Source organism: Equus caballus, chromosome 2, assembly GCF_041296265.1.
Source record: "Equus caballus isolate H_3958 breed thoroughbred chromosome 2, TB-T2T, whole genome shotgun sequence".
NCBI classification, from domain to species: domain Eukaryota; kingdom Metazoa; phylum Chordata; class Mammalia; order Perissodactyla; family Equidae; genus Equus; species Equus caballus.
In genome coordinates this window covers 123,354,213-123,368,808 of record NC_091685.1, presented here as the reverse complement: position 1 = coordinate 123,368,808, position 14,596 = coordinate 123,354,213, and the positions used below count along the sequence as shown (strand labels likewise).

The 14,596-nt window shown below is 43.5% G+C and overlaps 1 protein-coding gene and 1 long non-coding RNA gene across 8 annotated transcripts in view; one reads left to right on the top strand and one right to left on the bottom strand.

The window, feature by feature from the left end:
• The window catches only part of SGMS2 (sphingomyelin synthase 2), a 38,737-nt gene extending 24,236 nt beyond the window's left edge, over positions 1-14,501 (top strand). For 3 of the 7 annotated variants that reach the window (XM_070246188.1, XM_023626996.2, XM_023626989.2), the window contains exons 4-6: positions 3,705-3,858; positions 8,202-8,368; positions 9,892-14,501. In XM_070246188.1, coding sequence (XP_070102289.1) covers positions 3,705-3,858; positions 8,202-8,368; positions 9,892-10,095 — 525 coding nt within the window. In that variant the 3' untranslated portion in view covers positions 10,096-14,501. 7 annotated transcript variants of the gene reach the window in all.
• Positions 1-14,596, bottom strand: part of LOC111772598 (uncharacterized) — a 49,854-nt gene that overhangs the window by 14,644 nt on the left and 20,614 nt on the right. The window contains exon 3 of the long non-coding RNA XR_002806599.2: positions 6,462-6,575. This is a non-coding gene — a long non-coding RNA (uncharacterized lncRNA). The remainder of the gene's footprint in view (positions 1-6,461; positions 6,576-14,596) is intronic.

The following is a 14,596-nucleotide window of genomic DNA, read 5'->3' as shown; positions in this document are numbered from 1 at the left end:
TACTGAACGCCGAGCAGATGTCCGGAGTGGAAGGAGAAATAGAGTCATTCCGAAGAAGTCGACCGTCTCCCTCACCAAATACAGGTGTAATTTGGCGAAGCAGTAGTTTCCCAAAGCCATCAAAGCAGAAAGTATCTGTGGTTAAAACAGGGTCCATATTGAATTTGAACATTGGCTGATTTTTAGTGAAACCAATTTAAGGCATGGGAGAAGTTCAAAAGCATAATAAACACTTCTAAGGAGTTATTGCAATGTGTTAAATGAAGAAATGGCCACAGAAGAGAAGGCAAGCCCATCCGAGTAATGGGTAGGTTTGCAGGGATGAATCACTGTGATCACAGACAGAAAGTAAATTACAGGTCATCCTCCGTGGAAGAGTTGCAATTTTCGGAAGCCACAGGAGTAAACATACCCCTAGATAACCGAGCTACAAATACTCACGACAGACGCTGTAGTGGCATCCTTACTAATCGGCTCCCATGTTCAGTCGTCAGGACCTCTTCCTGACGCAGAAGCGGGCTATAGGTGCTGAGTCGTGTTCAGTAAAACCACCACAAACCACTCTGTTTGACTAGAGGTGACGTGGCGTTGGAGGAGTCAGAACTGCGCTCTCAGTGCTGTGAGCGCTCCTCAGATGTCTGTGGTTATAGGCTGTTGGATAGGCTCCTCGTCTCCTTTGTTGCTGACTCTGTAGAACACCCTTGGTGACTATGAGCAATAACAGCATGTGTATACTGAAACCACGCGCTGTGGGAGGGGGTCAGACCTAGTCATGGGCCTAAGTCAACTTGCCCTCCCTGGATGCGACCACCACAAGGGCCATTGCGGGGACAGTCCCTGGTGAAATCCTTGGCCTTCGGTTTTCCAGCTGCCTCCTCCCTTATGTCCCATGGTTCACTTTAGGTCTTTTGCTTACAACTTGCTTCAACTCACCAACCCAAGCTTTAGCTTAAGACACAACGTTTGTGTTCTGAAAAGTGTGTTTAAATTTTGGCCCAGTTATTAGGACTCATGTGAAATGATTTAGCTTTTTAAACCCATTTTGCCACATTCAGGAATGTTGGGCCGACACTGCTGCATTCCTTCCCCTGAGAAAGCTTGCCTCACCCTGGCCATCGATGTCCAAAGGGCTTCTCTTCTTAATTGAAGGGGCAGTGTGGATGGTAAGGCTTCTGGTTTGGCAGCAGCCACGTTGGACTCTTGTGCCTGGTTTACTTTTTGGGAACTGGTGTGTGGAGGTCACAGTTGGAGGAACCCTAGAGCACCGGGCCCCTGTCTGCTTTGGCCACTGTGACAGCTGTTTCTCCTGCTTTCCTACAGCTGCGTTAATGGCATAGAGAGGGTGTGAAGAATGAGGGGATTAACAGGATATAGGATAAGGGTGACAGGAGTGGGGGTGGTGGTCCCAGTGAACCAGAACAGAACTGGAAACAATCTGTTAATCCTGACTCTCACTGTTGTCCCCTTGCTCAGCTTGCCTTCTGCCCTCCTCTTTTCTTCCTCTCCTGAGGTTCTGCTGACGTTTATACTGAGCATGATCTGACGTCTCAGGACAGCAGGGGCAGGACTGAGGGATGGAGAGAGTCCTTTGGTCTGAGATGGCATACCCTGTCAGCGGCTGTCAGAGGCCTCCTGACAAAAGAGGGGAAGAGAAAGCATGGGGCTCGGGGTAGCTCCTCTGTGTGTATACCTTTGCTCCATGTCACCCTGAGTCTTAAAGGGACTGATGGCTTTAAGCGTCTCTGCCCTTAGAAAATTACGGTATTGAGTCAGGATGGGTGAGTGGATAAAACATTATGATGGTTTTGGAATGAAGAATAAGGCATCCTTTTAAACCAGAACACGATGGCCAGGCAGAGTGTCTGTACCTTTCTGTTTGATCTCAGTGTTGACGGTTGTTTCTACTAGCCGCGTGACAAGACGTTCCTGAAGTGCTGTGGGTGGTCTGATGGAGCGCAGGGCTAGAGTCTGTCCCCACAACAAGGGCATGTCGCACTAGCGTGTGGAGCCGGCAAGTCCTTCCTTGCTGGGGGACACCTGAAACGCCCCTGCAGCTCTGTCAGAGTCCTTCCCTCGGTGTGGGTCCCAGGCTGCCCTCTATCTCCTGTCTTCTCAGGGCAGGATCGCCTGTTACTTGGCATGTTTGCTTTAAGGACTGTCAGCTCTTGATAAAATACTTACATTCTCTTGGTTTTTGCCACCTGGGCTTGCCCTAAGCAAACTTTTGAAGAAGGTCAAGTTTCTTCATAGCCTCCAGTTTCTCACCTTGCCCTCTAATCCTGCTTTCCGTCATTTTCTGTTGTACAGCCTTATTCTCAACTGCCAACCAGTCATGGTGTGTTTGCTTTTTGACAAGGGTCACCCGAATTCCAGAAAGCTTTCCAGATCCGTAAGACTCTTTTAATTGGGAAAGTTCTAGGCACCCTGATATGGATGTTTTAGGCAAGGAATCCTGCCCCGGTTCCTTGTTGTACTGGTCAGAGTGGTTTTCCCCGTGCTTTGGAGGCTGACACTTTCTCTACTCCTTGACTCTCTTCCCGTCCATCTCTACACATCTTACCCTCCTTCACCACCATGCATCCACTTGGACAAGACACTGCCGTCTTCCCCACGAAACAGTTTAACCACTATCATGGCTGGGCGGGCTGGGCTTCAGGGGCCAGTTGCCCAGAAGGATCATCACTGAGTATAAAAGGCAGCATGTCCTTCAGCTGTCCCCCGCGTCCCAAATGAATGGTCATTAATTCTCTTCTATATTTCTGTTCTCATGCGTTCTGTCACTTGATCTTATTTCTGAGTATTGTTCTTTGATTTTCTAAGCCAACTCACTTGATACTACGCTGATCTGCAGCCCTCCAGCTGGCCCGCAACATTTCAGTATTCCACTTTTCCACACCTACCATTTTGACAAACTCAGTCCACTCCTCCTTCCTATTCGCTTAAATTTTAATCGGATGTAAACTTTTGCCTATTGCTTCCACTCCTGCCCTCGCCCATCATGTTTCCCATGTCATCATGATGGCTTTGAGGGCCTTCTAACCCTCTTTCAAGGGAGCTCCCTCCTGACCCTCTGCCACAGCACATGGGTTATTTCTTTGAGGGTTGTTTTTCCTGATCAACGCTTTTTCCATGTTTCCATTTCAGTTTTTCCATTTTTAAAGCTGCCAGCACATCCCTAATACATCATTTTCCAACCTATTTCAATTATGTAATGTGTTGCAGCTCACTTTTTGACTGTAAGTGTTTTGATCAGATGTTAGTACAGCTATAGGCTGCCCACTGAACGCAAGGTACGCGTCCACTGTGGAATCTCAGTAACGTGGTATGCAGCTGAATCAAATATTGACCCTGGAAGCCCTGACTTCCTCTGCAAAGGGGAAAGAAAGTGGCTTTCATCTTTTAGTGCATAACTGTGGTGAAGTCATTGGTTATTAATATTTTTAAAAGCTTTGCCCAAGGACACAACACCACCAAAACATATTATTAGTAACATACTGAATAATTTAAAATGTGTCACTAAAACTCGCCAATACAGTGCATAAAACCCAGCTTGAGGAGCTTCCCCATTGCATTCTTTTTGACTTTTTAAGTGAAAAAGAAAAAAAATCGCAACCTGGTGACGTTTCTGAGTATCACACAAATTAGGCTGAAATATGATTTTATCAGCTTGTAAATTCTCTTCCTGATCTTCTCGTGTCACTCAGCTCAACGGAGACTCCCAGGCGAAAGTGCAGCGGATTCTGCGGTTGATTTCCGGCGGGGGACTGTCCATAACTGGATCGCATATCTTGTGCGGAGACTTCCTCTTCAGCGGTCACACGGTTGTGCTGACACTAACTTATTTGTTCATCAAAGAATGTAAGTGATAACTCATTCCCACTTGATCGTTTGCTGTAGTGGGAGGGATCCCAAGGCCCCGAAACTGCTGGGAGCCCTGATTCTGTTGGAATTCTAGCTGTGAAAGAGACATACGTGTGGGGGGTTAAGTCACTTCAACTAGTCACGTGTGATGGGAGCACTGAAGGCTTAGAACCAGCCCTGGCTTCTCTCAAACGTGGAGCATGCCTCCCGAAGGTCTCCCTCCTTGGTTAGTACTTCTCGAGGTGTGAAAAGCTGTTTCAATGTTAGAACTAAGAACAACAACTGTTGACTTTATTGCAACAAGAATCAGTGTGCTCTAAAGCCAAATGTAAAGGACTTTTGAATGAACTTGCGTTCTGTGAAACTTCCGTTCCATCATTCCAGATAATTGTTTTCTCCCTTTTAAAGCGTTTCCTTGTCCCACTTTATTGCAGTTTCATCATTTTCCCACTGCCTTCTATGCTTTCATAGGCGTCTTCATGGGAGGAACACTTTGCCAATACTGGTCATTTTCTTCTTAGAAGCAACAAGGAGGCCAGACTGTGAAGAGATGTCTTTCCATACTCACACACTCAGTTCCCACTGTAAGGCATCCTGGTGCGTCCAGCAGCTTCGGTGGCGGGAACAATGTCTTGTTCATCGTGCGGCTGTATTTGGTTCTAGCTGCCTGGCAGATCCCCTTCTTGTAGACTTCTGAGGTTTATACACGTAGGTCCATCTTCTCAAAATCCTTTTGAAGTGCTGACGCTTCTCCCTCCATTTTGCAAAGCTGGTCCGGGTTAACCTTCATCCTTAGTTCAGAGATGCCCCATGCCCGTGTTTTCCGAGGTTGATCTCAGTTCTCTTCACTTACCTGGCGTGTTGCAAAGGAGCTCTTTCTGCAGAGACCAGCAGAAGGCGGGCCCCTTCTCTGTCCTGCCGCCTCTTCTGTCCTCTCCTGGCTGTCATCCATCCGAACAGGTGTAGCCACCAAGGTTTACCTTCCAGTGGGGTCAAAGTGAGTTCTTGCACCATAGGTCACCCGGGGTTTTAGGCTTAAGTTCTGCTTTGAGGGTAATATGACAGAGTTGAGATTCTCTCTAGTAAAGGAGGTAGAGTCTTTTTGGGTAAGAATTGTATAGCTTCCAAGTTGTTTCCTTTGTAAATGCTACATAGGAACTTGGAGTGGGGAGCAGCGTGTTAAGTGTGCGGCCTTCACCCTACGTGACTTCAAGGCACAGGGTGGCCTTCTGCACCTCTCCCCTTGTTTCTACTCTCGTGCTATTTGGGAGGTGGCGCTGGGGAGGAACCCAGGTCTGTCTCTGCCCCGGGGTCTCTTCCTTACATTTCGAATACCTAGTTACTGGTTGTGGGGAGTGGCTGGAGGATTTGTGCTCTGTGTGCTTCTGACTCGAACTTTTGCTGAGGAAGGTTCCATCTGTGTGGAAGAGCAATCGCTCCCAGTGCAGAGGTGTGTTTGAGTTGTGGGATCATCTCTCTCATCTGAGGATCATAAGACGCTTGATGAGGATGGGGACGGGCAGGGCTTACACGTCAAGCAAAGCCCCTGGAGGTTGAAAACCATAGAGTGATGAAGAGAAGACACCCAGGGAACTGAGAGTCAGCTTTATAAAATAACCGAAGACCAAGTGACATTAACAGTACCAGCAAATAGACATAGTACTTACTCTGTGCCAGGAGCTGTTGTAAGCCCTTGATGCAAGTGAGCTCATTGATCCTGCAGCCACCCTAGGAGGGAGACCCTGATTAGCCCCATTTGTCAGAGAGGACGCTTAAGTGTGGAGATAGTGAGCCGGCCACGGGCACAGTGGGAATTGGGGGATGTGGCATTCAGACTCAAGCAGGACAATCCAGAGGCCACGCTATTAATTTCTGGGCTGTCGAGGATTTTTGGAAACTCAAGTTTTCTGATGTTACAGATGCCGGGGAACTGTCTGGGTGTATTGCTTGTTCCGGTTCTTTGTTTCACCTCATGGCAGGGCCACCTGTGACTCCTTCTGTCCTTTAATGAAGACAGTGCACTATGTAGACACATTTTCTTCCCAAGACCTGATTTTTGCTTGAGGATTTTAAAATTGTGTAAGTTTACATATATGTCAGGGAAAGAATTGCATTCTGGTTTTTCCAGTCTTTGGTGAGAAATAAAATGGCAAATCTGTAATGCTTACTACAGACTCCACTTTAGAGTCAATTCTGGGCATAAACAGGGCATTCCATGTTTATACCCATTTCCTATGCAATTAGGAGAAACAATCGCCTTCTAAATTATACCGTGTCTTACTGTTCTGAGTCAGCACTGGTTCCAGTGGTTTCTGTGAAGAGTCGGCTTCTAGAATTAGATGCATCATTTATGTAGTTTTTGCTTTCCTGCCTTTGATCAGTTTGGACTCTTTCCTTGTTTGCTCCGTTGTCATGAGTAGATTTGAATTTCATCATGAGAACATGGGACCAGGATGATTTGGCGGGTTCACAGGAGAGGGCTTTGCACAGTTGTGCAGATGTTACCACTGGGGCCTACGTTCCTTATAAAATTAGCCTGAGAAAGCAGCGTACCTGAAGGACCAAGAGCCTTGCCAGTTGAGAGAACTATTTCTTTTTACCTTGCTGCCACGTAAAGTCCGTGGTGTCTGTTCTTCAGTGATGCTTGGGGCAGGATCCCCCACAGACAGTAGAGTTATTAGTACTTGTCATCATCTTTTAGCTCAGTGTTATCTCTATGGGTAAAATGAGAGAGCAGAGGATTACCATTTTGCTGTTTTCATCCCAAAATAGTTTCTATTAAATCTTTTCTTTGGGTCAGCCAGTGTTCTCAGTTAATGAGCACCAGTGTGGTAGCCTAAAGGGGAAGCGTTTTTACCGGAGAGCTGTGCTAGTGTTTCCAGCCATCCTTAAACCTCGTTTTCAATTCCCCTGGTAGTAAAATGACCATCAGGCCACCTTCTCACTCCTTACTGCCTTTGGCTTTGCTTCTTGTGGATAAACAAATAAAAATAGTTCTGGTTCGCCGAACATTTTGAACTTTTAAGGTAAATACCACATGACTCATAAGCAAGGGAATCAGGGTTGGTGTGAGACTTTAGAGAGGGGTGAGGTCTGTGGTGCTGGAGAATGCATATTTAGTGAAATCTCCAGGTGGCTAAGTGTTAGTTCAATTTTTAACATTTGGAGCCTAACAGAACAGTTACAGGACGGGGTCTGGCCCCTCAGGCTACAACAGTAGGGCCTCTCTCAGCTTTAAAGTTCTAGGATTCTGTGAGTTATCTGCCAGAACGTAGTGGCAGCATGGACCAAATGAGAAATAATGAATTGCACATTTAGAATTAGAAAATCAGACTTTCAAATGCAAATACAGGTTTATTGTCTTACTGTTCCACTTGAGACCAAAAGAGCAACAGCTATTTTACCAAAAAATATTTTTTATTTGAAGGATACCCGATTTGATATTTCATCTAAAGTTCTGAAAATGGATCCTTTTGCTATTCAACCATTCTTCAACACTTGAAAGTAAATATCACTATAAATGTAAACACAGTTAAATACGAAATGAATTTCAGTTTCTTAGATCATTAACTTTGATTATGAGCTAAGAAAGCTTTAAAATAGGAAAAAAAGACAACGTTACTAGCAGTGGACTCTGGTCCTGTTCATGCCGTGGCACTGTCACTGCTGGGGAGGCCGTGGGTGTAGGATCGCATTTAGCCTGGTGAGTGCTCTCGTTCTCTCTCACCACCGATCAGTGTAGGGAGCCTCAGTGGGAAGGCTGAAATCCATAAGCGAATGGGCAAGAATCCTAAGCTTTTCATTGGGAGTGTTTTATAGTTGCTGTTATAAAGCTCTGTGTACAATTGCTGAGAATCAAAATATTGCCAGCCACAATGCCATTTTTCTCCCCCTGGAGAAATCAAAGTTTATATAAGACCTGAAATTGCTCCTGCTTTCTCATTTTCCCCATTTTCATAGACAACTACCTTGTCTTCTGACCCCTACTGTTTTCCTTTCCAGTAGGGTCCCTTATGAGAGCCAGTCTGAGCCGATTCCAACCAACCTAATAAACAATTCTGTCCTCCTTGTTGAGCAGCTTAGCAGTGGGCAAGGCCAGGCGTGTCTAGTGTCGCCAGCCTCCCCAGTGAGTGACTGTTACCTGCCGCCAGTGGTCCCCTTCCCCCTTCCTACCTGAGCAAATACTGGGCAGTTCATGGTGACTCGTTTGGGTTATCAGTTTTCTCCTTCCCTTGACTTCCTGGTCCTAGATTATTCTGCTTAAGGTCATCAGGTTAGGCTGTAACCATTAAATTCCTTTCAGGCAATCTTATTAATTCTGTGATTCTTCTCCCGTCCAGATTCGCCTCGTCACTTCTGGTGGTACCATCTAATCTGCTGGCTGCTGAGTGCTGCCGGGATCATCTGCATTCTTGTAGCACATGAACACTATACTGTCGATGTGATCGTTGCTTACTATGTCACAACACGGCTCTTCTGGTGGTACCACTCAATGGCCAATGAAAAGGTGAGAGCAGTGAAATTGTCCTTGGATAATTTCTTTTCTTTGAACGCAGTGGACCCCTTTTCATATAGCAGGGTTTTAGAGAGATTAATGGGAGTAACTGCTCTTGCCACCCAATTGTATGGTTTAGGCGAATTCACTTATACTTATATCCAATTACTGCTTCTTAAAATAAAGAACATGATAGAGGCCAGCCCAGTGGCATAGTGGTTAAGCTCCCACGCTCTGCTTCAGCAGCCTGGGGTTCACCAGTTCAGATCCTGGGTGCAGACCTACACACCACTCGTCAAGCCACACTGTGGTGGCGTCCCACAGACAAGAACTAGAAGGACTTAGAACTGGAACATACAACTATGTACTGGGGCTGTGGGGAGAAGAAGAAAGAAAGAAGGTCACAAATATGCATGACATTTAAGGATAAAGATGCTTTATAATTAGCAGTGTTGTACTAATTCAACTATTTATGCGAGAGTTGAAGTAGTGTATACGGGAAATTAAAATTTAGGAACCTTCTCTAGAAGCGTTGTGGTGCAGCTATGTAAGACACTCCCTGCCCTCAAAGAACTTAATTTTGAGGAAAAGATGGCAACTATTTGAAAAAGTCAGGCGAAATGAGTAACTGTGAGTTCCTGGATCTGGGGCGTGTCTTGGTGGTGCTGTGCTCTCTGCCTTCCCTTCTTATCCTTCCTTATTTGTTTCTGCTGCCTCCTGTTCCTGGATGACCCTTGTTTCCTCACCTATTCATTCTGAAAAGAGCTCGATCCAATGCCACCTCTTCTGGGAAGCCTTCCCTAACTGCTGCTCTCTTCCTCTCGTCCCGAAATGGAATGATTCCTCTCCTTCTCTGAGTTTTCCTGGCCTTGGTGTACGTCCTTGGTGTAATAGAGTGAGTCAGTGTACCGTGACTTACTTATCTTTGGATAGTCTTGCCATGTTGTCTGATGCATATAATGTTTGGAGAATTTGTGAGGGATTGAAATAGCGTTTTCCCAAAGGATCTAAATCCAACTCTCACGTAGTGCTGTCCACTAATAAATGCCTTTTCTGGGATTTCCTTGTCTTTGTAGCTCTGTTTCCTATTTTGTAGTCTCCTGTTGCCATCTTCCTTCTTAGACTTCCATCTAGACATCTAGTGACGCCACTGAACCAAACTTTTCCTCTTTCCTCTGAAATATGCACCCTTGTCGGCCCTCCTTTTCCTCTTCCATCTTCCTTGGCCATAGATCTGACCACTCACACATCCTGAGCATCGTTCCTTGTGGATAGCTCACATTCGCTCCTGAGTCTCCGCTCTTACTAGAGGTGCAGGCAGAAGAAATGGCTGGAGCCACCAAGAGAGAGGAGAAAGGGCATTTGGGACAGTCATGTCAGAGTTAGGGAAGAGGCACGAAGAGTTTCTGCCTCGTGATCCAGATTCCACTACTTTCTCTGCTACGTTACAACGAATGACGGTTTAATTAAGAAAAAAATTAGGATGCAAATCATGAAAGATATGCCTCATTTTACTTTTTTCCTGCCTTTTACAGAACTTGAAGGTCTCTTCACAGACTAACTTCTTGTCTCGAGCATGGTGGTTCCCCATCTTTTATTTTTTTGAGAAAAACGTACAAGGCTCAATTCCTTGCTGCTTTTCCTGGCCCCTCTCCTGGCCTCCTGGCTGCTTTAAATCTTCGTGCAAAAAGTATTCACGGGTTCAGAAGATCGGTGAAGATAATGAGAAATCTACCTGAAAAGCAAAACAAAGGCACCAGCTCTGATACCAAAAGCGTTTACGCTGTAACCAAAGGTATAGTTTTGTCTTTTTATTTTAGGAGAACTTGACTGGTAAATGAAGAAGTGGACCAAATTTTGTGCAAATGATTAGAAAGATGAACGAAGTATTAGCCTTTGACTGGTTTTTATTAATCCTGAGAAAGACGTATTTTGCTGCAGCTTTTCCTCCGCTGGTGACGAGCCCACGCTGGGAGTTTACTCAGGAGCTTGTTAAAGACGGGCCAGAGGACGCGGTCCTCTCCTCGCTCTTTCCCCACTAAAGCCCTCGACGGAAGTTTTTCGGGATTTTTTTCTTCCAAGGTCAGAAGAATTTGTTAACATTTTAAATAAAATATCTGGATATATACAGCTACTATGTAAATAGAATAACCTACGTTGAGAGTGGTTTTTGGCATCAGGCTCGTTAGTGAGGGGAGATGCTGGGTTGCAAATAAGCCTCAAGAGAACTCTGTTTCTGCCTTCTCGTGGGCGAGGCCGGGCCCAGATCTGGGAAGGTACGCTGCGGCCGCCCCATGCACTATGTGTCACTTTTACTTTTTTTTTAACTGATAATTTTATTTTAAGAAAATGATCTAAGTAAATATGGAAGTATTTGCCTCACCCCATGGCTTTTACATGTGTAAATATTTCACTTTAAAATCTGACAGATACATAGGAAACTGAGGGCTATTTCTGTTACCGGGGGGCCCTGTGTATGCACCTGTACACTGTCTGCCCGGTACACTTGCACCTCGTACCCACAGGCAGCCCACTGCTCGAGCACAGGCTGGAAACCCCTCTGTGCCGAGCCGATGGCCCTGCCACCTGGGGACAAGCCCACGTTTCTCTCCCAGATCTGTTTTAGAGCTGCTAATTGGAACTCAAATACAATTGGTCACACTTCACTGAAAACGATTTCTTCCCAGTTACATTGTGCTTTGTGAAAAAACTGAGATGGAGTCCAAAAGTTGAATGCATCCTTGCCTTTTAGCAAGAGACTCAGCCTCTTACAAACTGGTCCTGAGGACATACGCCACAACCGAGCAGTTTTGCTCTGACCCTGAGATTACACCACGGTGCTGCACTATAACCTCCTCTTGGGCCGGCGTGTTAGACAGCTACGCTGTGAAGGGGATTAAGGGGGATAATTGTTTCTAAAGTTCTTTGAGGTGATGCAAAAAAAGATGGAGTTTTAGAAATCTGATCAGATTTAATGCCATCAGTTTTAGTGCATTGTTTAATGCTATTGAATCTTTTGGATAATTCTTGGCTTAATTTCTTAAGACTTCTAGTAACCTTAGAAAAAGATTTAAGGTTACAAAATCACCAACCCTAGGTCAGAGGGCAGAGAGGCCAATGGGGTGGAAGGAGGCAGTTACATTTCTATTGAAGGTGAGGATTTCCCTCCACTTAGAATGAAAAACATCCCTAAATCTGTCATCATAAACTGGTCAACCTTGGTTCGGTACACAAAATTGAACTTTTCATTGTTCGAGAGAAGCACAATACAGATCTGTTCAGAAGGGTCATTATCCTTTGGTGCTAAAATTCTGGGTGTGTTTTCCATATGGCTTTCTCTGTGTAACAGGAGCATCACTAAAGGAAAGTTAGTTGAATTCAAAGGCAGGAAGAAAAACTCTCTAATCTGGTTATTTAAAACAAGAATTAAAACCCAAAACATCCTTGGCAGGCTTTGAAATGCAGATTTTTCCAGTATTAATTATTAAACCAATAAGAAACATATCTGTGGCTTACCTGGTGCCTTCAGCCATCATTCTACATAATTTTCCCTTGTTAAATACTGACGTGGGGTAGAACAAGGTGTTGTGCTTGAAAACACAGAGTTGAAACTCCTGCGATCTGGTTGTAGGGAGAGCCCCGGACCCCAAGGCCTGGGTTTGCCCTCCTGACACTGGGGTATTTCAGACCCTCTCACTCACATGAAACAGCCTGAGGGACCGGCGAGCCTTATTCAGAGGCCTTCGGATAACCCACTTTTCTTCAAATTAAATAAGGAAAAGTGTTTAAGCTTTAAAACTTGTGGTGTATTGATTGTTGGAGACCCTTTGAAACAGTCAACCTTGCATTTTAGTCAAATAATCCAGTTTAAAAATAATAATAATAATACCATCACCTTTTAAAGAACTTTAAAAACATCTATGACCCCCCCCCACGTGGACATACTGCTCCCATGTTCTTTATGCATATGTGTCATCACTTTCTAATAGATGCTGTGGAAGCATGTGGTTTGAAAATAAGGGGGGACATATCAAAGTTTCAGGATGGGAAAATAAGAGAAATAGTGAAACTCGTTTACATTTGGGAAAGCAAACTTGAGGTTTACCCCAACATGCCGCCTGGGGACATGAAACATACACATGACCCGGCCTTTGAAACAGTAAATTTTCAGAGCCCCCATTCCTTGCTAATTAAATAAGATACCAGATTTCATGCATTATCCTTGTTTTTGTAAACCAGTGCTCCTGTTTGAAGCTTTTCCCGTAATTTAGTCCTTCTGTGCAATATCTATAACATATAATTCTTATAAATTATGCCATATTTTTTTCTAAATTCTTTCACATGGAAATAAGTTCCTCTCAGATTCAATTTTTTGAGCTCCTCCACTAGCTCTGAAAAGAAAGCATTCATCCCCAGTTCCACCCAAAGAAACTGTGAATTTGTTGTTTAATTGACTGGCATCCCGGGACACAAGTTTTGCTGTGGAAGAAAGGCTGTTTTAAGAGACCCTGGTCTCTAGTCTGGCCACGGACCACGTTACACAAGCGTGTTTGCTGTGTTCCAGTGCCCCCTTGTGGAAATACGTTCTATGACTTGGAGCACAAACTTGCCACTTCAAGTTTTTAAAAGGCATTTGTTTTTCATTAGTTTTGCCAATAATCTGAAAGCATCATGTGAAAGGAATTATTTGAAAGGCATTTTAAACCTTTCCCAAAGGGAAAATGTGCTTAGACCCCAGGGAGGTGCAATTCTCATCTCGTATCCATTCGATCAAAGAAGACCTGCAGACTGTTTACCTCTCACCGCCACAATCAGTGATGTCTCCCTTTATAACCCCTGCGCGCTGTGTGCTTGGAAACACCAAGTTGGCTGTCTGTCGTTTTTCTCTTTTTGTGTGCTGGAACTCACGCAGTTTCTTTTTTAATTGGAAATTCCCCTCTTGTTCCTTGAATATTTTGAACGTTTCTTTCTTAATCCCTTTTTTGTGGTTTTTGTTTTGCACTGTAAAACTGATTAAAAATTTAAACCAGTCTTAACACACTCACTTCTGTAGTGTAAGGAAGTGTGAGAAGGAATTTGCTAATAAATGAGTTTACATGTTTAAATCAAGCATATTGTAAGTAATATGCCATATGTTGAAGGCTTTTCTATTTGTATGTATAAAGATTGCTGGTATTTTCTTTAATGTCATTGTGTTGCAATAATTTAACTCCTTTGACTTACTTGCTAAAAATATTTCTTCTATTAAGAAGTGCTCTTGACTTCAATACCTAAAACACTGAAAATCATGTCACAGGTACCCAAAGATAAGTTTTTATACAGATATACACCTTATAAGTTGATTTATTTTATTACTCATTAGTCTAACTATGCTGTGTTCTAAATGAATCATGAATGAGAATAGTTCTTTATTGTGGAATTATTTAAAACTGTCCTTTAAAAGAAAAAGAAGAAACTGTAAACATAAGCTAAGCTAGTTGCCAAGGTGGAGTTCATTATTTAATTTACCTCCTATGCAATGATTAATGCTGCAAAATGTATGGTTATGTTACAGTATATTCACAAAAGAAATATTAAAGGTTTGAGAGGAGCCAATTGCATTCTTTCGGAAATTTACTGTACTGTTTCAATGTGTTAAGTGCCTTGTTGTAAAGTAAAATTTTAAGTCTAGAATTCATTATTTTCCTGACATATATTTTTCATTATGATATATACTGTATGCTATTGTAATAGTTTTATTAAATGCTTACATTTTAATCAAATATGTAAATTTCAGAAGTTCTTCTCCCCCCCCCCCCCACCCCCCCCACCAATCTCTTGATCATTGGTTTCTCATATGAGATTTGAATTCAGGTTCTTTTCTTAAAAGAGGAAATTATCTTTGTTTAGAAATATGTTTTCCCTGCTTGTGCTTTTGTGCTCCTAAAGACATTTTAGGAGGAGTTTAGGAGTGTAACCACAGTTTATACTTCTAAAATGCCACTTGACATTTACATTTTAAGTGCCTAATAGTTAAAACTAATTTCTGTTTCTATTCTAAAGAAGATATGTGTACTTGGTTTCTAATATCTTTGGCTTTGCTTAAAAAAAACAAAAAGCAAGAGCCTATCCTTTGTATTTACCCAATAAACCACAGTGACATCAACACTCTTTTCAAATTTAGTATTACTGTTTCTTTCAATTTAAAAAATGTGTTGTTTCCTTTAAAGATTTTTAAATTTTTTTTGGTTTTAAGTACTT